This window comes from Leopardus geoffroyi, chromosome B1 (genome assembly GCF_018350155.1).
Source record: "Leopardus geoffroyi isolate Oge1 chromosome B1, O.geoffroyi_Oge1_pat1.0, whole genome shotgun sequence".
NCBI classification, from domain to species: domain Eukaryota; kingdom Metazoa; phylum Chordata; class Mammalia; order Carnivora; family Felidae; genus Leopardus; species Leopardus geoffroyi.
This window is the reverse complement of record NC_059327.1, coordinates 148,918,585-148,944,444: the sequence shown is the minus strand read 5'-3', so window position 1 is coordinate 148,944,444 and position 25,860 is coordinate 148,918,585. Positions and strand designations below refer to the sequence as shown.

The window sequence follows — 25,860 nt, the reverse complement described above, 5'->3', positions numbered from 1 at the left end:
TATTTATAATACCCCCACACCACCTGTATTAGTTTCCTATGGCAGCTGCAACAAATTACCGCTAATCTAGGGGCTTAAAACAATACAAACTTATTTTTTATTTTTAAAACCATTTCACTGAGATAGAGTTTGAGATGCAAAAGCGGTACACATTTAATGTATACAACTGGATGAGTTTGGGGATAAGTACACACCCAGGAAACCATCACCACTATGAAAATCAGAGACCTATCTATTGCCTCCCATTTTCTCCCACCCCCTTCATCATTTATTGCGATTATAATTTTGTGTGCATGTGTGTGGTAAGAACACTTAGCATAAGATCTAATCACTTAGCAAATTGGAAGTATGCTGTACAGTTTGGTGACTATAGATACTCTGCTACCCTGCACAGGAAGTCTCCAGAACTTGCTTATCAGGCAGGACCACAACAGTGCTTTTTGAGCATCACGTTCCTATTGCCCCAACACCAGGCCCTGGAACCACCATTCTACCCTATGCTTCTGTAAGTTTGACTCTTTAGATTCTCCAAATAAGTGACGCCACACAATGCTTATCTTTCTAAGCATTTCTAAGCATTTCTAAGGTCTGGCTTATTGCATTGAGCATAATATCTTTCAGGACCACCCATGTTCCCCCAAATGGCATGATTTCATTAAAAAAAGCGGAATATTATCCCAGTGTGTGTATATACTCCATATTCTTTCTGTATTCATCCATCAAGGCACTTCTATTTCCACATCTTGCTATTGTGGCTGCTGCTGCACAATCATGCTACAATGAACATGGGAATGTAGGTGTCTCTTTGAGATCCTGATTTCAGTTGCTTTGGATAAATAGCCAAAGTGGAATTCCTAGATCATGTGATAATTCTAGTTTTTTAGTAGATCAACCACACTGTTTCATTGAGGTATAAATCAAATACTGCATCATATTAATTTCAAGTCAATGTCAATGGGATTGCAAGATCTAATGGCAGTTTTAGTTTTAACTTTTTGAGGAACCTCCCTACTGTTTTCTGTAATAGCTGTGCAATTTACATTGTACACCTTTTCTCCACAGTTCCCTTTTCTCCTCATCCTCACCAACACTTGTTATCTTTTTTTTTTTTTTTTTTTACAATAGTCCTTCTAAAGAGAACTTTACAAGGATAGTCTTCCTTTTCATCTCACACCCTTTGTGGTGATGTTGCCTTATATGTTCAGTTTTCTATGTTTTGCAGACTGTCCTATATGTTGTTATTTTTTTAAAAAAATACATTTACCCTTTATAGAGTTTTAAGACGTAAGTATTTTTTTTTTATTTTTTTATTTTTTATTTTTAAAAAAATTTTTTTTTCAACGTTTATTTATTTTTGGGACAGAGAGAGACAGAGCATGAACGGGGGAGGGGCAGAGAGAGAGGGAGACACAGAATTGGAAACAGGCTCCAGGCTCTGAGCCATCAGCCCAGAGCCTGACGCGGGACTCGAACTCACGGACTGCGAGATCGTGACCTGGCTGAAGTCGGACGCTTAACCGACTGCGCCACCCAGGCGCCCCTAAGATGTAAGTATTAAGGCGATTCATATTTACCCTATTTCTATCATTTCTAATGTGCTTCCTTTGAGTAGTTTACAGATTTCCAGGTGTTATTAATTCTACCTGTAGGGATTTCCTTTCATATTTCTTACAAAGTAAGCCAGCTGTCATTGATTTTTCACCTTTGGGAGTATGAAAGATTTATCGTATCTTCACTTCAAAGTATAATTTCAGGTCACCTGGGTGGCTTAGTAGGTTGAGCATGTGACTCTTGATCCCAAGGTCATGGGATTGAGTGCTATTTATTTGACAGATATATTTTCAGTGCTTAAAAAGTTTTCCTATTCTCTTTTCCTTCTATTATTTTTTTCAAAATTAAGTCAGTTGTCATTTGCATCTTTGCAGCTCTGGCTACTTAAGATGTTCTCTTTATAACTGCTTTTAAGCAATTTGATTATGTTGTTTGATGTACATTTTTCTTTTTTCTTTTTCTTTTTTTTATTTTTATTTATTTATTTTTTTTTTAATATATGAAATTTATTGTCAAATTGATTTCCATACAACACCCAGTGCTCATCCCAAAAGGTGCCCTCCTCAATGCCCATCACCCACCCTCCCCTCCCTCCCACCCCACATCGACCCTCAGTTTGTTCTCAGTTTTTAACAGTCTCTTATGCTTTGGCTGTCTCCCACTCTAACCTCGTTGTTTTTTTTTTCCTTCCCCTCCCCCATGGGTTTCTGTTAAGTTTCTCAGGATCCACATAAGAGTGAAACCATATGGTATCTGTCTTTCTCTGTATGGCTTATTTCACTTAGCATCACACTCTCCAGTTCCATCCACGTTGCTACAAAAGGCCATATTTCATTTTTTCTCATTGACACGTAGTATTCCATTGTGTATATAAACCACAATTTCTTTATCCATTTTTTTTTTTAAGTTTTTTTTTTTTTTTTAATTTTTTTTTTCGACATTTATTTATTTTTGGGACAGAGAGAGGCAGAGCATGAATGGGGGAGGGGCAGAGAGAGAGGGAGACACAGAATCGGAAACAGGCTCCAGGCTCTGAGCCATCAGCCCAGAGCCCGACGCGGGGCTCGAACTCACAGACCGCGAGATCGTGACCTGGCTGAAGTCGGACGCTCAACCGACTGTGCCACCCAGGCGCCCCTCTTTATCCATTTTGATGTACATTTTTCATGTTCTCTCACCTGCCATTTTGTTGAGCTTCTTAATCTATGGTATCAAACTTTCCTAATATTTAGAAAATGTCAGCCATTTATTTATTCAAATATTGTTCCTTTTCCTCTTTGTTACAATTACATATGTATTCACAAACGGTTTCCCCAGAGATATTTCAAGGGACTGTTTTTTCTTTTGGCACTTTCTTTTACCATGTTATTTTGGATACTTTTTTGCTATATATTCAAGTTCCTGACTCTTTTCATTTACACATGCTACTACCTACATTCAGTGTACTTTTCATCTTACCATCATGTGTTTCGAATACGCTCAGGATTTCCTCTACTTAAACACATCAAATACAGTTACACCAAGATTCTTAATAGGCTTGTTTGCCAATTCCATCTTATTTGTCACTGCTGAGTCTGTTTATATCAATGTAAACTTCTCTTCATTGTGAGTCATATATTTCTTCTTTGCTCCATGCCACGTAAATTTGACTGGATGCCAAGCATTGAATTTTGCCTTTTTGAGAGGGGTGCTGAATATTTTTTTTATTCCTTTGAATGTTATTGATTTATGTTGTGGGTCACAATGAAGCTACCTGTAAACAATTTTTCACCGTAGAGGCTTGCTTTTAAGCTTTATTAGACAATCGAGGCAATTAGAGGCTTTCATTTCCAGATAAATTTACACTTCTATTAAAGCATGCTACCAATGACAGGTGCTTTACAGGCTATTTCCACCCTGGCTGTAGCTAACCTGGTCTATCATAGTCCCGTTTGAGTTCAAGGGATTCAAGGGATTGCACAACATGCTCCTTTGTGATGTACAGCCCCCAGCCTCATGGGGTTTCCTCACATGTATTTGCCCTCGTGAAAACTCAGTAGAAGAATGAGAGCAACCCTCTGTAGATGTCCAGAAGTCTTTTCTCTGGGCAGTCCTCTCCAGCCTTTGAAATGCTCTCCTTCTCAGTATTCTGTTACATCAAGTGCAGTCCTTTCCTCCAGCAATCTCAACAACTTCCTCTCCACTGAGGGGAATTGCCTATTGCTTTAAAGCCCCAAATTCTTGTGCCACAGTTTGTAAATTCTTTCCAGGTGATGAACTGGGTTAATCACAGGACTTATCTGGCTTTTCTCTCTCTTCCTGGGGATTATATTTTCCTTTCCTGTAGTATAAAGTCTTAAAATTGTTGTATCATATATTTTGAGGGTTTTTTTTTTTGTTCTTTAAAGCAAGAAGATGAATCTAGTCCCTGATACACAATTATGGCCAGCAGCTAAATGATGGAGTAAAACTCTTTTAAAGTCATTGTGATGCCTCCACATCCTGTAGTTCCTGGCCATATGGCTTCTCTAAACTCATCCACCAAGTATTCTCAACTCCAGCTGCACTGTTCTATTTGTTGTAGTTTTTAAGAGTACCAGGCATGCTCCCCTTCCACGGCCTGGAGTGGAGTCTCTTCTCCCAGCTATGTCTATAGTATACTTCTTATGTTCTTGAGTTGTTACTCTCCTGCTCAGGAAGGCATTTCCTGGCCACACTATCTAATACTGAAAAGCCTTCCCTCCCAAATTTCTTAACTCCCTTCTCCAAATCAATTTTCTCTTAGTGTATATCACAATCAGACCAACCACCTATTATTTAATTATCATGTTTGTTATGTCTCTTTCCAGTTACAGTATAACTTCCCTGAAGTCTAAGATTTTTGCTGCTTGTCTGCATGGTCTATTCTAAGTGTGTATTGGAGCTCCCAGCACATATTAGCTCTCAATAATTATTTGTTAAAGTGTGGGGAATAAGTTTAGGAATTCCCTGAGCTTGCACCAGTGGGTTGACAAAGCTTAGAGCAGAAAGCGGCCACAGGGCAAAAGCGACCCCAGTGTAGAAAAAAAGCATAGATCAGGAAGCCATTTCCATAAGATGAAAGCATTGGACAATAGGTAAACAGGTAAACAGGGTGAAAGACCAAAAACAGGTAAACAGGGTGTAAGACCATGGCAGCAGGGTGAAATTGCCCCGAACTAGTTAGCAAAACAAACAAACAAAAAAACAAGTGCCTTGTTGACCCTGAGGTAGCATGTTCTGTCTTATCCTCTAGGCAAGTTAAGATAAACAGACAAGGTGCCTACTGCCTACCATAAACAGCCATCTGCTCAGTGCCTTGATTTTGTTTTGTATTGACCCAAATCCCTCACACTGCATAGCATCAAAACCCCATTCTCTCACACACTTGTGTTAATGATCACTGTTTCATTGTCTCTTTCTGCACATCCATCACACTTATAAGCCTTCTGATCCTAATAAGTACAGAGCAAGGACGCTTACTCAGGGCTCTTGTCTCCTCCTAGCTATCAACCTCTCTCATATTCAATTCTTCATCTGCTCTCTTGCTGGACAAAAGAGAACTCCAGACTCAAAGTCTGCGACCTTAAATGAACTACAGTTACATATCAGCATCAATGTTATATTTATATGTATATATTATTTTTATTAAATAGAAGAAATTTGCACAAGAAATATAAGGATTTGTGTTTCTGTGATATTTGGAGAGTAATTTCAAAGTTGTATTCAAACGGTACCTCGGCGGTTCAGTCTGTTAAGCATCTGACTCTTGGTTTCTGCTCAGGTCATGACTTCATGGTTCATGGGCTTGAGGCCCACAATGAGCTCCATGCTGACAGTGTGGAACCTGCTTGGGATTCTCTCTGTCCTCCCTCTGCTCCTCCTGCTCTCCCTCTCTCTCTCATTCTCTCTCTGTATCTCTCAAATAAAGAAATAACCTGTAAAATAAATAAATAAGGGGGCACCTGGGTGTCTCAGTCAGTTAAGCATCCGACTTTAGCTCAGGTCATGATCTCACACTCTGTGAGTCAAGCCCTGCATCATGCTCTGAGCTGACAGCCCAGAGCCTGGAGCCTCCTTCAGATTCTGTGTCTCCCTCTCTCTCTGCCCCTCCCCTGCTCATGTTCTGTCTCTCTCTCTCTCTCTCAAAAATAAATAAAAACTTTAAAAACATTTTTTAAATAAATAAATAAGTGTTTCTAGTTTTAAGAACAAAACAAAATAAAAAGGTGTGTTCAATTTTGAGTTTGATCTGAAAGAACACATAGGAAGTTATCATGTATTGCCACAGAAAATGTGAGCGGGCACCTTGGTCAGAGACAAAATGTGGAGTCACAGAGATGTGAACATCCATGGTGACCTCAGGAAAAGGGTCAATGACACTCAACAAGGAGCAAGAATTGAGGCCACAGATATCTACTGTGCAAAATTCAGATGGCCTTGAAGATGATTAGAACAATCTTCAGTATTACCTTAGACATGATAAGAAGCCAGAGAAATGTTTTAGGCAGTTAACTTACCTGAAATATCTATTATTTTAAAAAGTTTTGTGAGGGCGTTGTGGGACATAGATTTTGGAAATGGCTGATAAAAAGTTGGAGACCTGTTTGAAACTAGAGGGGACTGACTGTGCGGGAGATGATGAGATGTCCGGTGCAGAGGCAGCGGACTGGGAAGTTAGTGAGAAGAAGCTGCACATATGTCATCTTTCAAGAGGCTGGGGGGTCAGTGTAAAGAGTGAATTAGTGGTGTGACTCCTGGGAGCACAAATTGAAGAGTTGGCATCAGAGACCAGAGAGAACTCAAGAACATTGTAGACTAAGGGGATGATCAAATGCAAACAAAGGAAGTGAAGATATAGGAGAAAGAAGTTACCCACATGAAAAGGTCTTAGAGGAAAAACGACAAGTACATGTGCATTCATAGTAATTTGTAAGTCAGAGAAAAAGTAAAGTTCATTGGCGTTTAAAGAAATGAAAAAGCATGGTTGCATGATCTCTAGTCTCTTTGAAATTTAAAGTATCAAATACGAGTCAGAAAGGTGGCTGAAAAAGCAAGCAAGGCCAGCTGTAAAAATAAAGAATTTACTGAATACTACAACATGCCAGGTGTCAGGGCACGTGCTGGAACTACAAAGATGGTTTAGTCAGGTTTCCTCCACTCTGGATGGAAAAGTGATTCAATGAAATAGTTTCATACAATGCAATGTAATTGACTGACAGCAACAAAGAAAATGGAAAATCAAACACAATTTTTTGAGGCCAAAAATTATGACTTTAGGAGAAATCATTTCTCAGTGGCAGCTAAGTACCATATACTCTAATTGTTCTTTATTGTTTACAAGTATATGGTATGCATGATAAATTTTAGAAAAACTCTTGCAAAAAATACGTTAACATATTGAAGCTTAAACCTTTATTGTCAGCTAACCAGCAAATGGGGTTTCCTAATGTGACTAGTTCCTCAATAAACACAAATAATTACATATAGGCATTTGCACAAGAGTCTCATCCTGGTGGCACTTAGGCAGGGGCTATAATGTTGTGTTTGATTGGCCCGCACAATATTTCAAAAGTGTTAAACAGTTAGCAATATATGAAAATCAGATTCACATAAATATTCAACTCTTGTCCTAATGTTAAAAATTAGAAGACATGTCATGATTGGGGCATTAACTGTAGAAGTCAAAATAGTCTTCTGAGTATTAACTCTGCCTTTCACAAGAAGCTTGCACTCCTAGGGAAGCCATGGTCTCATTATATCTTATTTTCTTACACCTGGGCCTTTATTATACATTTTTAACACCTGCAATGAAAATGTTGTTTTATGAATTTGTAATCCGTTTTAGTCATTTCCATAGAAATATGTATCACTTCATACACATTAGTGCCAAGTTGTAAAATCATTACATTAGATTAGACAATATTATTATTTTTATTATGATGATAGCGTTTTTATAGAAGCAAAATCCAGAGAGACAAAGAAAAAATTCATTCCAGAATTTTTTTCCAGGGTATTTGACAGCTGGAAAAGCATTAGAGAACTATTTTTTTGTCGAAAACACCACATTCTTATGCAGCAAAGGAGGTGCCAGGAGAAAAGGAAAAAAAAAAAAAAAAGAAATTTGTTTGAATCAACAAACTAATTCATAGCAGAGGAAGGCCACATACAAAATACAGATTATCATTGTAGATTACAACATCCTCATTTCCTGCTATCATGCTCTAAATCAAAGTGTGTGAACACATTCCTTGGAATCTGCGGGGGGAAAAATCGGAAGAAAAACAATTTCTAATCAGAGGGACTTCTTAGAATTCAACTGGCTTTTTAAGGATTTTGAACCACAAAATTAACATATCATGGAGGAACAACATTTAAATAGTACTGACATAACCCATCAGAGATCATTCCCTGCCTGGTCCTCTGGTCTTCCATTTGGGGAGCAAGGTAATGTTTATATATGTTCTTTCTCTCCTATGATGGCCTAGTAAAAGATATTTCAAACATATTAAAAAACATTTAAGTACTTATAAAAAGTTATAATTTTGAGGAATTTTCTTTTAATTAATACAAGCTAATCATTTATCTTCTTTTTAGTTTTTTGGGGTTTTTTTTGTTTTGTTTTGTTTGAAATTAGGGGCTCCTAGGTGTCTCAGTCAGTCGAGTATCTGACTCTTGATTTTGGCTCAGGTCGTGATCCCATGGTTGTGCGATCAAACCCAGTGTCAGGCTCTGTACTGGGCCTGGAGCCTGCTTAAGACTCTCTCTCTCTCTCTCTCTCTCTCTCTCTCAGTTTCTCTCTTTCTCTCTCCCTCTGCACTTCTCCATCAATTACTCTTCCTCTCTCTAAAATAAAACAAAATAATAAAGTAATTAATAAATAAATATGCAATTAATATGTAGACACTGCAATATTTCCTGTGACTCTCTATCTCATAAAGTGCAATGTTTCTTTCTGGAGGAAGGACCAAAGTACCAGGCTTCTAGATCGTCAGCAACTGATTATTTGGTGTGTAGTTCCGGGACCATATTTTTATTTAGAAATTGGAGATGATACAGAAAACACAAAGCTATTTTGAAGAATACATTGAATATTATACGGAGTCAGGCACAGTATTTGCTGTATAGCAGTTGTTGAATCCCTACAACTCTTTCAAATGTCCATCTAACATGTTAAATATATGTCTAATTAAGAACTCGCAGTTTTACATGTTTCATTTCTTTCACCTATGTGAAATACTATCTCTAAGAAAGAATGATATGCAAACAGATATATAAAATGCACCTATTTCATCAAAAGCAATGAACTATCCCTTACAATTTTATTTATTTTTAAAAAAAAATTTTTTTAACGTTTATTTATTTTTGAGACAGAGAGAGACAGAGCATGAATGGGGGGAGGGTCAGAGAGAGAGGGAGACACAGAATCGGAAGCAGGCTCCAGGCTCCGAGCTGTCAGCACAGAGCCCGACACGGGGCTCGAACTCGTGAACCACAAGATCATGACCTGAGCCGAAGTCGGACACTTAACCGACTGATCCACCCAGGCGCCCCAACCCCTTACAATTTTAAATAATCCTTTGGCAATGTGAAATATGTCTTCTGCATACCATATGGATGAAACATTATTTTTGTTTAGAAGAGAAAAATATCACATCAACTCTATGCCATTACTAATCAGTGTAAAGCCGAGAGGTTTTATATTATGGACTTGGAATTATTTTAATATTATACAATCCAGGATTAAGACAGATAATTTAGTACATGTACATATATGCCGTCTTCATTCACATAAGTATGGGTCACAAACGTTTTGAAGTTGTTTGGGTAAACATTAAAATTACTCTTCAAAGTAGATTTTAAATATGCAAACTATGATAAGTAAAATATATGGAAAATACAACAGAATAACCTTATTTTAATCTTTGCTTATTCACTTAATCACAGGGAAAAAACTCGAATCGGTCAAATACCTCATGGATTTGTTTGTAGCCATAGAATTAGAGAGTGAGCTGGCTGGAGGCAAACTTAGAGTCACAGTCCCATTTGTTGGATGCGGTCAATGAGACCTAGTGTTGTCCCAGGCTAGCGAACACTTGAGCAGCCAAGTCCAGGGTCAAGCTGGAACTAGGAGGACACCTGATGTCTAACCCAATCACTGCCACCTGCTACTTCTTAGGAGGGAGCCAGGCTGCATTTTGCCTCACCTGTATCTGATTTAAAAGAGTGCCTCTTGTGCTTTGTGTTTCTGATAGTTGGTCTTCACAAAAGGCCTGTCAGTGAGAATAATCCCTTGAACTGACTATGTCTGAATGAACCTTCCACATTTCGGCAAGCATGGCATTACATTATGTCTTGTTGATTGAGAACGACATAAATGGCTCTTCCAAAATAAACTGTGATACATTCATATTCACGAGCTCCTTAAAAGCATCTACTTTTAGTCCTCTTCGGTGCCCTTTCTCCATTACCTGGTGTAAAGATAATAATAGAACATGAAATGTCAGAGAATGTAATTTGTAGAAGCTGAAATCTTTTCTTGGTCTTCCATATACGTTTTTGCAGCCCCGAGTAACCATGAAGTTCCTCCTCTTTACCTGCCTTTTGGCTGTGGCTCTGGCAAAGCATGTAAGTAAGGATAATGGGACATATAATGGGATCCTTTCTTACTTAGATACATCAGAGTGACCTTTTTACTACACTCAGAAGATGCAGATGTGGGCAGCAATGGAAGAGAGGCTAAGGATGTAGCCCTTTAATGTATGACCGAGGATAGTACGGGCCTGCATTATGCGGACTGTGAAGAAGAACAAACCTTTATGAAGTGATTTCGCGATAATGACAAGGAAGCTATCGCCATAGGGAGGGAGGCATAAATTCCCCTGAATCCTATGTTGGCTAATTGATGGAATTTTCCAGAGGAGCTTTCTCCACTCCCTGGCATGTCTCTCAAATTGTAAGCAGGTCCCACCACTACAATTTGGAATTCGACAGTCAGCTGTCAATGAAATGACAGAATTTCACTATTCTTGATACAAGCAGTTGAGAAATCATGATGTGAAAATACAAAACAAGGACTAGTGACAGGGGACAGTTTGTACGTCTGGATTTGAGTGGAAACTTTGTAAATTATTCACCCAATGACCTAGCGAGAATACAATAGTAACATTCATGTCACAAAATAATGAGTATATCAGAGATAAAGCATGTGAAAGAGCTTCACAAACACAGATATACATACACATGTTTACGTATGTATTTTAGTATATATCATGCCGGTCTATCAGCATTATTCCCACACTGTTTCGGGGGAACTCACACGCCCACTTCCCTCCCACCCCAACATCAAACTGTGTGACAAGGGCAAGTTTCCTTGTGGTGCTCAGAGCCTTTGCCCTAACGTGTGTCCCCACATCCAGGAGACACATGCAGACAAGGATTTGTGCCTTCTTCCCTTTCTAGCCAATTTAAGAATAAATCTAAAGTGAGACCCTTATTTCTGATAAGAACAAGTTACTTCAAAAAACAACAAAAAGGCTTCAGTTATCAATACTGTATAGCATCAATGACCTCTTTGCTCTTAAACTCCACTAGACATAATCACCCTCCTGCTTTCCTTTCTACAGAGTCATTGGCCTTAATCATACCTCTTAATCCACAAGGTTACTAGGCTACAGTTTGGGAGGTGCCACTAGCCAGTACTAAATCAGGATATTCAAAAGGACTGTCACAGTTGTCCGGGCAACTTATAAGTAACAGTATCATGGTTTACTGATTGTATTTGGAACAATATTTTGAAGGAGGCCTGATTTCTATTCCCTATTTCCCTAGGTTACAAAGAAATTGTTTTAATCATTGCTATTGAACAGTAGAGGCAGAGAATCACCTTGGCATTTTAAATAAGCCATAAAAGTTAAATTTCTGTTTGTTTTTGTTATTTATATAGGAGCTAAAGCAGCTCTCCTCCAGTGAGGTAAGGCACATTATTGTGAAGACAATTCCTGGCACCTAGTAGCACATAACATGTACTGGGTTAATTATCCTCATTTTTGTGATCAATAACACTAGAGCTACGGAATCCTGAAAAACAAGAAGTGTAGTCATTGCTACAAAATTTGAAAAGAGTAAACCAAACTCTGTGCTTCCACTTATACTAGGATGAGATTTATACCTTTTTTTCATTTATTTCTCAAGCCACTATCCAATAATAGTAATAATAGCACAGGAGGAACAGTGAGCATTTTGCATGCCGTGAACGCAATGACAGGATCTATTTTATCCTCTTCTGCAGTAGGAGACTCCCGCACATTTGAATCCACATTAAGTGCTAATTTCTTAATTTTCTTGTTGCCCAGGGATACACAACATGTGCACAAAACTTCTTTAAAGTCACTCAAAGAATTACCCTGCTCCCTTGCTTTGTATTCCATTTCAAAAAGAGAGAAAAGAAAGAAAGAAAGAAAGAAAGAAAGAAAGAAAGAAAGAAAGAAAGAGAAATAAAAAGAAAGAAAGAGAGAAAAAGAAAGAAGAGAGAAAAGAACAAAAGGGAAGAAGGAAGGCAGAAAGAGAGGGAGAGAAAGAGAGAGAAAGAAAGAAGGGAAAGTGTTCTATGCAGAGGAGTAGTAAATTGTTTCTTCCCTGCTGTCGGTATTTGCAAAAATGTTGTAGTTGTGCAATCTTATAATACGAGAGTGCAGTATAAGTTACTTAACTAAAACATAATGAGCTAGGTATCTAAGGAGAAAAAAATTAGGTCAAATTCACTTTTTAATTCTGTCAAAGACTAATATTCTATCTTGACATCCTGGATAATGTATGTGAAAGGGTACTTTCTTAGGGAGGATAAGTAAAAATTCCGTAATTAAGGAATAAAAATTCATTATCAATTTCTTTTGCTAAGGAATCTGCCATCCTCTCTGAAGAAGTAAGTCAGAACTCTTGTCATTAAATACATTTCAAGTACTTTTTCATTTTCACATAGGCTCTGAAATAAACAGTATGTATTTTTTTTGCAGAAATATAGGCAGGACAATAATGTGGTCATCCAAACCAATCAGGTAAAAGTTATTCATTCATATCTTTTTGCTTGATGAATATGGTATCTTTTCTAACAATTATGTTCTTTTCACTTTTGCTCATATAAGTAGTGTTTGTTCACCTCTGAGTGTGAAATGGGTGATGTTTTCATGGTCTTATTTGTTGTGAAACTATGTGAAAAGGATTCCAGGGAAGCATTTGTGTTCCATTTGTGACCCAAGTTTTCAAAATGCCATTTTTCTACAGGGGTTCTTATATATGGTCCATCATGTTCCCTTCTCCGTCCCAATTCCGGACCTCATGACCATTATATTTTATAAGCATCACTTTCTGCCAAAAAATTCGATATAGAGATGATGGAGAAGCAACTCTCTCTTGAATCAAGATTAGATCAGCCCTGACTTTGGCTGCTCTCAAGGAGGACACTCGCTGCATTCCCATTAAGATAATAATCTTGATTTCAAATCTCATCATATTGTTTAGTATAAAATTGCTTTGAGTAAAGTTACACGTTAGCAGAGATGATAAATATATTCGATATCAAGAATATTGGAAAAACAAGGCAAAACCATGCACTTGTCCTAATTTGAGGACTAATTAATTGAATTTTTATTTGCGCATGAATCAACATATCCAGTAAATTCCTCCGCAGTTAGTTGCCAGGAGAAATACAGCCCTTGACCTGGTCCTTTTGTGTTTTAATGAGTTAGGCTGATATTTATAGTTTCTCAAAAATTTACCCTTTTAGTAGTAACTAAATTTGCTTTTAATTGAAAGTCTCTATCAAGTCTACCCAAGTCACTGGTTTGATTGACTTGGTTATATACTTTCTAATATACATTAAAATAAGTATGTATTAAAATAAAAGCATGAGGAGCATATATAAAGTGTATTGTTGTCTTCCCATTGGTTTACCAAGGTCATTTGCAATAATTATCTCTAAAAATCGATTTAAGTGTTCTATTTCAATACATTTTAATGTTTCCTAATAATCATCAAGTAGGTAATTACTACGAAGCACATATAAAGTAACTACTGATATTCAAAAATAATGTTGAAGATTCAATTTCTTTTGTGCCAGATTTGTATTATTATATTATCTTTTCACTTCTCAGGAATCTGCCACCAGTTCATCTAGTGAGGTAAGATCCTGTTTATGTTAAAGCCAAAGAGCTATTTCAAGAAATGGCAGCTTTCGTGTTAGTCAGTACTTTGATAATCCTTAGCAAATCCACGTCTAAACATTTAAAGGATGTAATGGAAAAGTTCTAAAAATATCTTTGGTGACTGCAATTGACAATCTTCCTGAGAAGAATTGTTTGTTCTACCCTGATCTCTCTGAAAATACGTATATGAATCCATAAGAAACTGCATTTTAAATCAACCCTGTGCCAAATCAAGAGCTTGCCAATTGCCTTCACTGTGGTTTCACTTTCGAAAACTTCTCAGGATTCTTTAGAGAAGCAGTTCATACAGATTGTCACGATGTAAGTAATATCAGAAGCACCTGAGAAATTATGAGAAACACAAAGTCATCGGCCCTACCTCACACATACTGAATCAGAAAGTTTGAGTTGCAACTAGACAATCTGCATTTCAGGCAGGCCACTATGTGATATGCATCACATTAAGCTTTGGGAACCACTTTTAAGGAGCTTGAGTTGAGCGTTGGAGCAAAGACATGTGTAGGTCACCAGTACAAGAAACACCTTCTATGGTAGCAAAAGTCACAGTGTGAGAGTGTTCCGAAGGAGCAGGAAACATCTTCATGGGTCACGGTCCAGACCATTGTGCCTTGGGCACTGCCTAGATTCTTCCCGGCTTATGACTTGGGAAACTTGCTTGATCTTTTGTCCACTTCCACATTCCAGATGCAAACTGAGAGTCTCAGGCCATGACTGTCATTTCCACAAAGAGCCACAAGGCCTCATTTCCCACACAGCCCACCTGGTCTATTTTGCTATTTGGGGACACCTGTCTACACTGTCAGCATGTAAAATTGGCAACTTAAGATTGATAATGTTTTTGAAATAAGACATATTTAGAGTCATGGTTTTATAGTGGCGCAAAATGAGAGAGACAGTTGTGAAAATTAATAGTTTAACTTACTTAATTGCTAATATATACTTGATTTCTCAGGCTAGTAGCTTGGACTCTGGCTATTCAGTTATTGCCCTTCCCTTTCTATCATATTGTTTAGAGACAACTACTGCTACGTCATTTAAATAAGCTATTTCTTTATTTGTCACACTAGGAAACTGGTGATGTCCCTACTGATGTAAGTAATCATTATTTTTAAAAATTAACTTAACAACATTATGAATTGGGGTTTTGCTTATCTTTGTCTAATATGTGCTTTATTTTTTGATAGACAATTGAGCTGACTGAGGAAGAAAAGGTCTACCTCAATCAACTGGTAATTTCTCAGATAATTAATTACTTCCAGTGAAAGAATCTGTTTGACAACTCTTCTCTCCCAGATGATCACTTATTGGATGTTCCCTATGACATAGTTCACACCAAATTTGTGTTAAAAATTACTTTGTTCAATTGTTGTGATCAGGATATGTAAAGATTTTCTTAAACAGAAGTTTTCAGTAAAATGTATGACCCAATAAATTAGGAAGAGTTACAAGCCTCAGGAAGAGTGTTCTTAAATTTAAGTGATCTATCACTGTGGTCTCAAAGTACATAACTGCTCACTGAACTTCTCTTTCAAGTAGCAAAACCTGATATGTTAAGGTAAAAAGCTTTTAACTATTATTACCCCGACTGTAAGAGATCTGATAACCCCTCTCTGGAGTTAGATATGTAAACTATTTAACAGAATCCTCGAAACACAAAAATGTGCACCAAAGGTCCCAATTGCTATTGAATTTATACACATAGGAAAAATATGCTCTAAATGCATTCTAACAGGAACTGCTTCCCATTGAGCATTTAAAAGCGAGACCTCTCAAATGAAACCATTTATTCTTAGAACATTCTAATATCTCTACTAGTCTTTCTAGATATTGCTAATAACATTCCTTCTATCATCCTTATCATAATCATGTGTCCATCTGACACTTATCCACATGCGATTCTAAAGACACGTTGACTTTTACAAACTGATTTTCTTATCATCAGTGTGAAGTGAATCTTTCTAAGAATTAAGTGATTTCACATTCAATTTCTACACTAACATATGGGCAAACACCCAAAGCCAAATCAAGGTAGAATTTGTTCAGCTAGACATATGTGACCTGTAGGATCCAAATCACTCCACATATATCATCAGTTCACTAAAGGGTAACTTCATAACAGATTATGAATAGAAGGTGAGTGTTCCGTGACATGAGAACCAGGCTTTCTTAACCAGCTATGGAAACAGAAATGAAAACTCAGACGGTGGTTTTGTTTGATTTTTTAAACGATTCTCCACTCCATTTCTTATACTTTCTGTTCCTTTTGTACATTCAGTTATTTCCATGTGGAAGCGTTCAAGTAGCTAGACTGCATCTTTAATTCTGAGGTTCAGTCTATGTCATCCTTGTGCAGGGGCCAAGCCAATCTTCCCTGTATCCTTCCAATTTAAAATTTTTTTTTCAACGTTTATTTATTTTTGGGACAGAGAGAGACAGAGCATGAACGGGGGAGGGGCAGAGAGAGAGGGAGACACAGAATCGGAAACAGGCTCCAGGCTCTGAGCCATCAGCCCAGAGCCTGATGCGGGGCTCGAACTCACGGACCGCGAGATCGTGACCTGGCTGAAGTCAGACGCTTAACGACTGCGCCACCCAGGCGCCCCTCCTTCCAATTTTAGTGTATGTGCTACAGAAGCAAGCACTGAAGTTCACTCCATGAATGGAGATAGTAAATATCTGTAACAGTCAATTTTGGGTTAGAAATGTCTTTGATCAGTTTGGCATCACTGAGATTTTATCTAAATCAAGTTTTAATTCACTTTATCTTGTCCATATAAGCTCTGGCCCATAGAAAAGATTCCATTCTGATGTTAAATCCTGGCATATTTCTTTTCTTACAGAGCAAAATCAACCAATTTTATCAGGCATGGAATCTTCCCCAGTATCTTGAGGCTTATCATCAACAGCACAGTGTTAGGAACCCATGGAATCACATTAAGACAAATGGCTATCATCTATTTCCCCTTCTGGTGAGTTCTACGTTTTGTTTGTTGGTTTCTGACATTCTTGTAAAAGAAAAAAAATTAACAGGAGAGAAACAATGCGTCAATCCCTTTAAATGTAGAAAGTGCAACAAACTTAAATGTAATTCTTTAGGTCAGAAATGAAGTCACAAATCATATACTCAAAATGCTATAAATATAGCATTTGTAATACCAATTTTGAGTAAGAATAAGTTGAACTGTCCTAAGTATTCATTTCTAGGTCATTTTACTTGAATCTGGCAGTTGTCTTTGAAGGAGGCAGACCAAGAGAATATCATCTCCATTGTACTAAGGGAACTGAAATGAAAGACATGAAATCATTTGTCAACAGTCCAGTTCACATCTCCACTTGCATTCATAAATCATCTTTGGCTAAGGGACTCTGTCAAACACAAGGACTAAGTGGCAGAGCAGGAAACTGACCATAGGAGAGGGCACTTAACTGTAAACGATGTGAGATGTGGAGTCAGAAGTCCTGGAAAGGAGTGCCAGACCTGCCATGAACAAGATATGAGACTTTAGGGAAATCACCTCCCTCTCTGTGCTTCCTATTTCTTGAATGGGAATGATTTGCTTAGGTGACCCATGGAGGTTAAAGATACCATCACCACCATGAGGGGAAGTAAGCTTTAGTACCTTGGTTAGAATGCCACATGCCTAAGGAACAACCTAAAGGTCAAAATGTTTCTTCATTTGGGCAGAAAAACTCTTGTGTCCAGAAGATGGCAGATTTGGGAAGCAAAATTCATAGATTATGTGGATTTGAGCTATTAACCAACAAAGAAAGCAGTGACCCCACCTGAAATAGGATGAGAAAGTCAGCTTGTTTCCATAGCATTCATTCTGGGTAAAACAAGGAAGCTATGTGAAGTCATATGTCAATATCACGTGAAATTTACCAGTTTACGTAGGAAAAAGCTTCAGTGATCTTAGAGTAAATAAAAATAGCTATATACATATAATATGTCAGTGTTATGTAATTGTCACTTAAAGAGAATTTCCAATTACTCCTTTACTCTGCAAACCCTAAGAAACTCCATACCAACCCCTCCTCTGACCCTCAATTTACATCTCAGAAGACCACCATCTACCTAAGGCAGTCAGAATCTTTCTTGCCTCATTTACTTAATGAGACTTGATGTCTCCTTAACATTAAAGCCAATTCAATAGTCAAGAGGAGGTAGACAATTGCAAATGCTAATAAATTCAATGCAGGCAAAGAGAAGCAAGCTACTTCAGTGATCAATTTTACATGGGACAACAGTTCCTTTTCCCATAGACTTCACTAGTCTTAACCACCTTCTTCCCTTTTTTAGATTCTGTAGGTGGCCTCAGTCATTCCTTCTCCTCTACACTTTTGCTCACTTAATCATGAACTGCAGTCACTAGCAGGTGACTAATACACAAGTGCTTCTGCCACAGTTGGAATTTTATGTCAGTGATGTATATCAAGAAAATGCTTTCATCTTTAGGACTTGCCTCTGATAGAGAACACCTGCCCAATATTATATATTTAGCATTGATCATCAAACTAAGTGTATATTTCCTACCTGAGAACCCATAATTATGTTAAATTACTGTAGTATTTCCTCATGTACTATTGTCTAATTTCCACCGATAATATCGTATGTTAAAAAACTATGGCAACTTTAATATCTACAATGCAACACTTCAAGCAGCTCCTAAATATAAAAATACGTTAAGTTAGAACAATAATTTATTTCACGTACGGAGTTATTTGTGTATTACTATGTAGGAAACCATGAGACTTTGGCAAAGGAAGCCCAATTCAACTAAAGTCCTCCTAAAAAGGAAACGGTATTTCCACATGATAGTCATTTCATTGGACCATACAATTGAAACTTATGTTTGTTCCTATATAGGAAAAAGAGTACCTGTCCTCCAGTGAGGTGAGGGGCTTTCCTGTGAGGACAGAAACATGGCATCCAGAAACAGAGATTAAGGTCTGTACAAGACAGTCTTGATTCTCAATTTCTATTTTGCATGCATCAAGTTGGTTAGGGAATTACAGAAAAAGAAGACATAAATTGTGGCAAAGATCACAAACATTTAGGGGAGCAGACTAAAACCCTACATAGTCAAAGTGAGCAAGATCAGATTTGTGTGCTAAGGGACTGAGCAAAAATGTTCAACACCATTTCCTTTGCTAGAGGTCACTGAATAATAATGTGACTCCAGGAGTCCTGGTGCCCATCCTCAATTTGACAAAATGGCTGAGAGGAATCCGACTTGGGGTAAGGACTCAACTTCATACATCAAGTTCTAATTTCCAAATATCTTCCTACCAATGCTGCATAAGCTAAATGCCTAAAGACACCCTGATACCACCTAAGGCTAGGCCTACTTTGGCTCCTTGTACTTCCTTTATGAGAAAGTGGGAAGCTGGTTGGGGCAAAATGACATTTATATGAATACATAACTGAAATGCATTGTTTCTTCCTTTCTTCTTCAAGGAATCTACCAGCGTCTCCCAGGAGGTGAGTCAGAACCACTAAAATTAAATCAACTTTTAAAGTTATTTTCAAATGTCATAATGGTTATAAAATACATGGCATGTACCTTGCTTTAAGAAGCACAAGACTCGGGGCGCCTGGGTGGCGCAGTCGGTTAAGCGTCCGACTTCAGCCAGGTCACGATCTCGCGGTCCGTGAGTTCGAGCCCCGCGTCGGGCTCTGGGCTGATGGCTCAGAGCCTGGAGCCTGTTTCCGATTCTGTGTCTCCCTCTCTCTCTGCCCCTCCCCCGTTCATGCTCTGTCTCTCTCTGTCCCAAAAATAAATAAACGTTAAAAAAAAAAATTTAAATAAAAAAAAAAAAAAAAAAAGAAGCACAAGACTCAAATCATGAACTAAAATCCATGTGTCCCATGAGGAGAGGTGATCTCAGCATTTCGTGGTTTTGATTTTTACAAAATCCTGACTTTTTCATTTATTGTGACTATCTTTGCTCATGTAAGCAAATGCTGAGCAAATATTTTTCCTGAAATTTATTCTAGTAGAAATTTTACATAAAAGCCACCCAAAACACAGATTTGAAGAAATGCTTCTCTATACAAACACCCACTTACTGTACTTTGCAGCAAACACACACATTTAAACGCACACTTCATATTAGAAGTCATTAAATTCAAGTAGATATTTATTTCAGAAATATGTATTTCTCAAGTACTATGTTCCTTACATGACTCTAAGGCTTGGAGATACAACAACTAAAAGAAGGGAATCATATTCCACCTGGAGTTTGCATTCTAATACAACACAATCAGTGTGTTTCCATGGTTGGGGAACTCAGATACAACTCAAAGAATGGAAATGAATACATTTTTCTTCTTTCTTTATGGAACGTTGGTTTTCTTGTTGTATTCCAAAGGAAATTCTGTATACCCGATGGAATGAAATGGGTTTCACTTTTCTCTGCTTTCTTTAAGGAAACTTCAGGGAAGATTGTTGATATGGTAAGCTGTTTTTATTTATATACTGCTACATCGGGTTTAAAATGTTAATGAGAAGAAGTGACATGCCTGCAAATTTGGTCTCTTAATAAACCCAAAAATCATCATTTTAATTGCCTAAGAAATGCAATTTTTCTTTGGCCCCTGGATTGTATTTCCTATAATTGTTCTCAATTCTCTCCATCGGACGTTTTCATTTACATCTAATTATATTTTCTGTCTTTTACACTACTTTTAAAAATCGGACTGATTTTTACAATTTTTTGAAAGCCTCATTTTTTTTTTCTCGGGTTATTGCTTGTTTTTGCCTGTCACAGTAACGGTCATGTTGGTGACATACACTTGCCTATTTCTACTGGCAATTCAAACAACATGGCAATGCTGCAGATTCCGCTCTCGTGGTCTTTAGAGTTTGGTTGCTTTTACTCATCGTTTTAATTTCTTAAGAAGACTTTTAGCAGCTCACTTTCTAAGCTGCTTTCTTTTAAAATAAAGAAACAACTGGTCTCTCCAGGACAGCACATTTTCAGCTCATATATTATCTCACAGAAATGAGAAGCTGCCAACTTTTTAACAAACATCAAAATATACAACAAAGATAAAGAAAAAGCGTGTGACAAAAATGCTCAACTCAAAGTTACTTGGGGGTATGGCACTAAGTATTACTTAGCCAAGATTAACTGTTCTAGTGTAACTTCTCAGATAAATACGCACTTTCCTTCTGACTCTTCGGAAACGTCACTTTAACAAGAGCCCATAGGAACAAAAGAGTCTGAAAATTGCTTTCCCCATGGTTTTCCTCTCCCCACATGATTTAGGAGATTGAATAGCAGAGTGGGTCATTACAGCTGTGTAGGTGAGTGGTACACAAATACCTCTTGTGACAGAAAGAGCTGGGTGGGGAGCACCATGGGAAGGTTGCTGCGAGGTGGTGAAGCCTGGATGTGGCCCGGTGTCCTGTGGCCTGTGGCCCGGACAGAGGTCTTCCTCATCAGAGCCCTAGGAGTCATACTAGGAACCGTTCCTGTCCTTTCACGTCTGATCTCATCCTGAGAGCCCATGCCACTTCCAGAAATGACCTGCAGGCTCTCATTTCCCTCACACCTCACCAGCTCTGTGTGCTCGCTGAGTTATCTGCTCCTCTTGGTGGTCATTCTTCCTTGTTTGGATGCACATGGAGGAGACCGTAAGAAAACATCTTTCAGCAACGTGTTAGTATGTTAACACACAGTGTGGCTCTCACAGTGAAAGTTTCGGTGTTTTGGCTCCTGGTTAAATCTGACATCACAAATTAGGACTGTGATTTGAAAACAGTGGCTTGGCTCTCAGGTGTTCCATCAGCCCTAGCTCCTCTGCCGTAAGTAGCTGGATGCAAATACAATTGTGTCATCCAAGTGAAACTGCTTTGTACTTTCTTTCCCTAAGGAATCCACTGAGGGGACCCCTGAGGTAAGCAGTGTTTCCTGAAATGAAATACATTTAATTTCTCAGGTAGTGATTTCCTTTGTGCTTTTATAACCAAAGTTGCTTTTGGTTCTTAACAGGAAGTTCAGCTGAATGATGAAGAAAAGAATTACCTGAAACAGCTGGTAACTTTGAACAAACTTATAGTTTTCCTTCACACAAATTATAGTTTATTCCAAATAAGTCATAACAAATAATTTCATTCCAAATAAAGGTTTTATATCACATTCAACATAAATCATATTTCTGTGACATATTTCTGTATCCACCCTGGATATGAAATCATTGTTTTTGTGGCTAGGTATGGATTGATCTCTAAGAAAAATGATTTTGAGCAATTATCTGAGTGACTTTGAAATGGTTGCACACCTCAAAAATGGATCCTATTTGGTTTTTCCAAACGACCTGCCCTGGAACCCATGTACAGTGACTATGCTTCCTTCTCTTGGACAGTGCCATGACCTGATGTCTCAAAACTAACGTCTTTTGGAGACTATTTTGGAACCACAGGCATTCTTAGACCAAATATTGTGGCTGGAGACACATGTAGCTCAGTGAAAGGACACAGGCTAGGGGTCAAGATATTTGTATTCCAACTCCAGCTGCACCACTTTTTATGTGTGTAACATTTCTTAAGTACGTAATCTCTGTCAGCTACACTACCGTCACCTGAAATGTAAACGTAGAAATACACTGTTGACCGAGGGGCTTTTGTGAAGATCATTTCGGGTAATATATGTAAACTACATAAGAGAATGCCAAGGACACAATAAATGCACCAACAGCATTAGGTATTATTCTAATCTTCGTCCTATACAATGTCAAAATGTCCTCTGGAGGTTTTATAACGGAAGCAGGATTTCCTTCAGTGATCTCCAACCATAATCCTCCCAACTGAAAACCAGTCTGATTTTAGGAAATTCTCTTTGGTATTTAGATTTCCCTTTATATTTTGTCAACATGATTCCAGTAGCATTCTTCTGAATTGTGTATTATAGCCATGGATCTACCCAAAACTTGGTCCTTTGCAATTCAAAACATAGCTTCCCATTCATAAGCACTGGAAATTATTCTCTGGGACATAGTTATTTTAATTCTACTTTTATTCCATACAAGAACCTATGATAAGGCTTATGGAATAGGCTTAAGGAACTTGAAAGCAGGAAGATTCTATGTACATAAAATATGTGACTGGCAATATGCCAGATCTCTGTGCCCATCAGTTTTTTTCAATATTATAATGTAAATATGTTTACAGTAATTTCTATGTAACTTCACTCTCTTTTTGCCAGGTCTACTTAGAATAATTTATAAGTTATCTAAATAGGTAATGCTAGAGTTCATTTGCCTCTGTCTGTCTTTTGCACCCTGCCAGAGATTATGTGAGTAGGGATTCATAATTTTATTTCTCTGTAGGTCAAAATCAACCAGTATCAACAGAAGTTCACCTTCCCCCACTATTTCCAGGCTGTTCATCCACAGCAGATAGCTCTGAACCCTTGGAATCGCCTTAAGGAAAATACTTACCCATTCATTCTCACTTTGGTATGTTTCATTTTTAAATAAGTAAGATGTCGTGGCCTTTTTAAAAATATTTTTAATGTTTATTTTTTGAGAATGAGAGAGAGAGAGACAGAGCATGAGCAGGGGAGGGGTAGAGAGAGAGGGAGACACACAATCTGAAGCAGGCTCCAGGCTCTGAGTTGTCAGCACAGAGGCCTGATGAGGGGCTCAGACTCAGGAGCCATGAGATCATGACCTGAGCTGAAGTCAGAGGCTTAACCCACTGAGCCACCCAGGTGCCCCTTCTGGCCTTCTGATAAAAAGCATATAAAGATATAAAATAAGTAAAAATCCTAAATTCTCACATAGAAATTAAATCCAATTTAACTTAAAACCTAGACCAGCAGTTAAAATTAAAAATCATACAGTTAAATTTAACAATGTAAAATCATAACAATAGTGATAAAGATTTGGATTGTATTGAATTTTAATTTCCTGATCACTGGTGTATATATTTTGCTTGATTCTGGCAGCCATTCCTTGAGATGAGAAGATATAGAATGTATTAGTTTATTTTATAAAAACACTTGAAATTAAGGAAGTGAAACAGCTGTAATAAATTTAGCAAGTATCCATCATCTCATATAGACGCAAAAACAAAACAAAACAAAAAAAGTTCTCTTTTGTGAAGAGAACTCTAGTATCAACTCTCTTAAGTTACATCTTCACATTTAAATTCCTGGTCAAAACCCATATATGTTCATAATAAAATAATAAATAATAAAGTGGCCAACATGGCAAATGGCCAATGGCAAATCCTATGGTAAAGCCTGATATTTACTGAGTGCTTAGCATGCATCAGCCACAGTTCTAAACCCTCTGTCATGCTCACATCAGTGAGGGTAGTACCATTAGCAGCAATTTGTAGGTGGTGTAAACAATGCACAGGGAGGTTTAAAAAATGCCCGTGATCACAGTGCGTGTAATCAGTGCAAGAGGCAGGATTCTAACCCAGAAGTCAAGCCCTAGTGTCCTGCCTCTGAAACTCTCCACGACTGAGGCTACGCTGCACACACATGCCAGCTGGAGATGACATGGAGGGGTGGTTTTTACCTTTCATGGCTTTGGTCCACAGCTTGGTTCTCTGAACCAGTTTGGTCCTCCTGATGATGAAAAGGGATTAGACTACTTTTCCAAATTACTGTATGTGAAGAAAAAAACATGATTGATATGGATAAAAGCTTGGCTGTGGTGGTATTTTCTGAATAGGAACATTCACTTTGATGTCATTCATTCATTTATTCATTCATTTTATATTTTGCAATAGCTTATCATGAATACCACTAATTGAGAGACTTGATAGATAGAAATGAGATGCTGACTCACATATCCTCAACTTTATCTTTAGAAAGAGAAACAACTTTATAAAGAAGTTTCCTAAGTGTTAAGATTTACAAAATAAACCTATACATAAAAGCATCTAATAAAATTAAGCATGAAGGATTTATTTTTACAGAGATTTAAAAAAAAATTCAAAGGACATTTTGCTTAATACAAGTGTTTAAAGATAAATTCAAATTAAATCAAGACATAGTCATTTAAGAAGTAGTAATGTTTTTTATGCTGAAAACAGTAGATGGAAATTAAAATATTCCTTCAAATGTGTTAAAAGATATAAATATTTCTCACTTATTTCAGGCAGTAAATAGAACCATTGCAGAATCTGGCTATTATCTGTCAATCATTTATTCATTTGGAATATAAATGCGTGCTAAGAATCTTTTCTGTTGGCACTTATAAATATTAATTATTATTAAATGTAAATAATTATATTTCTACCTGTCTGAATGTCAGCATGTTTATATGTATTATGCACACATGTGTACACATACAATGTACACATATTACATATGCATATTTTAGAATATAAATTTTACGGCTAATCTAGAATTTTCTCTTTATAGGCTTGACTGGAAAAATCATTTCTATATAGTTTCTTCATCTATCATATCACCTCATACCAATATGTTGACTGCTTCTTGAAAGGGCAACACTCCTGAGCCAAAGGAAGATTGTGTAACACTGTTTGTATTCCTCCTTTTGGTTCATGTTGGATATGCTAGATCTGGATTGCGGTATCATTTTAACTGTATCGACGATTAACTGAAGTCTGCAGCATGATGGCGGAGTCACAGAACCCCACATCTCTTGCCAAAACATTAAAATTTCAGCTGCATTTTTATCTGTGTGGTGTTTTTATTTCCATTCCTCATATTTAGAGACCAGGCAACTATTACCACAATAACCAGTTCTCTAACAACTAACAGGCCATGTGGACGGCACTGGAGTAACTGTAAACTCACAGGGCCTTCTATCTTACATGTGCCTCGTAGACTTAATGCCTTAGAAGCTTCAGTGTATAGGCCCAACTACAGTGGTTCCTCAGCACAGGTTAGTCCTCACTATAACATCTCTGTGATTTCTTCCTGCTCCCACGTGTCTACTCCAAACAACTTTCACCCAAATTCTCAAGTCAGCAGTCACAGTCCCTGTCTGCCCACACGAGAGCCCACAATATCACCCCAATAAGAAGCGAGTCAGGCACTGGGAACCGAAACATTTTAAGGCCCTCCATTGGTGGTTAGACTGTTTTCCAACAAATGTTGA

At 37.7% G+C, this 25,860-nt stretch overlaps 1 protein-coding gene, 1 long non-coding RNA gene and 1 pseudogene across 2 annotated transcripts; 2 read left to right on the top strand and 1 right to left on the bottom strand.

Moving 5' to 3' along the window:
* The first annotated feature begins 7,968 nt into the window (after window positions 1–7,968).
* On the top strand, window positions 7,969–18,741 carry LOC123596449 (alpha-S2-casein-like). The gene is made up of 10 exons (XM_045474941.1): window positions 7,969–7,995; window positions 10,114–10,176; window positions 11,495–11,521; window positions 12,449–12,472; window positions 12,564–12,605; window positions 13,701–13,727; window positions 14,840–14,863; window positions 14,957–15,001; window positions 16,613–16,741; window positions 18,640–18,741. Exons 2-10 carry the CDS (start codon window positions 10,126–10,128, stop codon window positions 18,739–18,741), a joined length of 471 nt encoding a protein of 156 aa, XP_045330897.1. The 5' UTR covers window positions 7,969–7,995; window positions 10,114–10,125.
* Window positions 16,080–16,176, bottom strand: LOC123596613 (annotated as a pseudogene).
* A 488-nt stretch (window positions 18,742–19,229) lies between the features above and the next one.
* LOC123583423 lies at window positions 19,230–25,427 on the top strand. The gene is made up of 6 exons (XR_006704869.1): window positions 19,230–19,254; window positions 20,203–20,229; window positions 21,652–21,675; window positions 21,771–21,815; window positions 23,107–23,235; window positions 25,158–25,427. It is a non-coding gene; the product is annotated as an uncharacterized LOC123583423 (long non-coding RNA).
* The last annotated feature ends 433 nt before the right edge of the window (window positions 25,428–25,860 follow it).

Bases quoted from the DNA above. Each gene is read 5' to 3' on its own strand.
- LOC123596449 (XM_045474941.1), top strand. From the start codon at position 10,126: ATGAAGTTCCTCCTCTTTACCTGCCTTTTGGCTGTGGCTCTGGCAAAG. The intron at 12,606-13,700 runs GTAAAAGTTATT...TTCACTTCTCAG, and splicing joins TGGTCATCCAAACCAATCAG to GAATCTGCCACCAGTTCATC. The intron at 13,728-14,839 runs GTAAGATCCTGT...TTGTCACACTAG, and splicing joins CCACCAGTTCATCTAGTGAG to GAAACTGGTGATGTCCCTAC.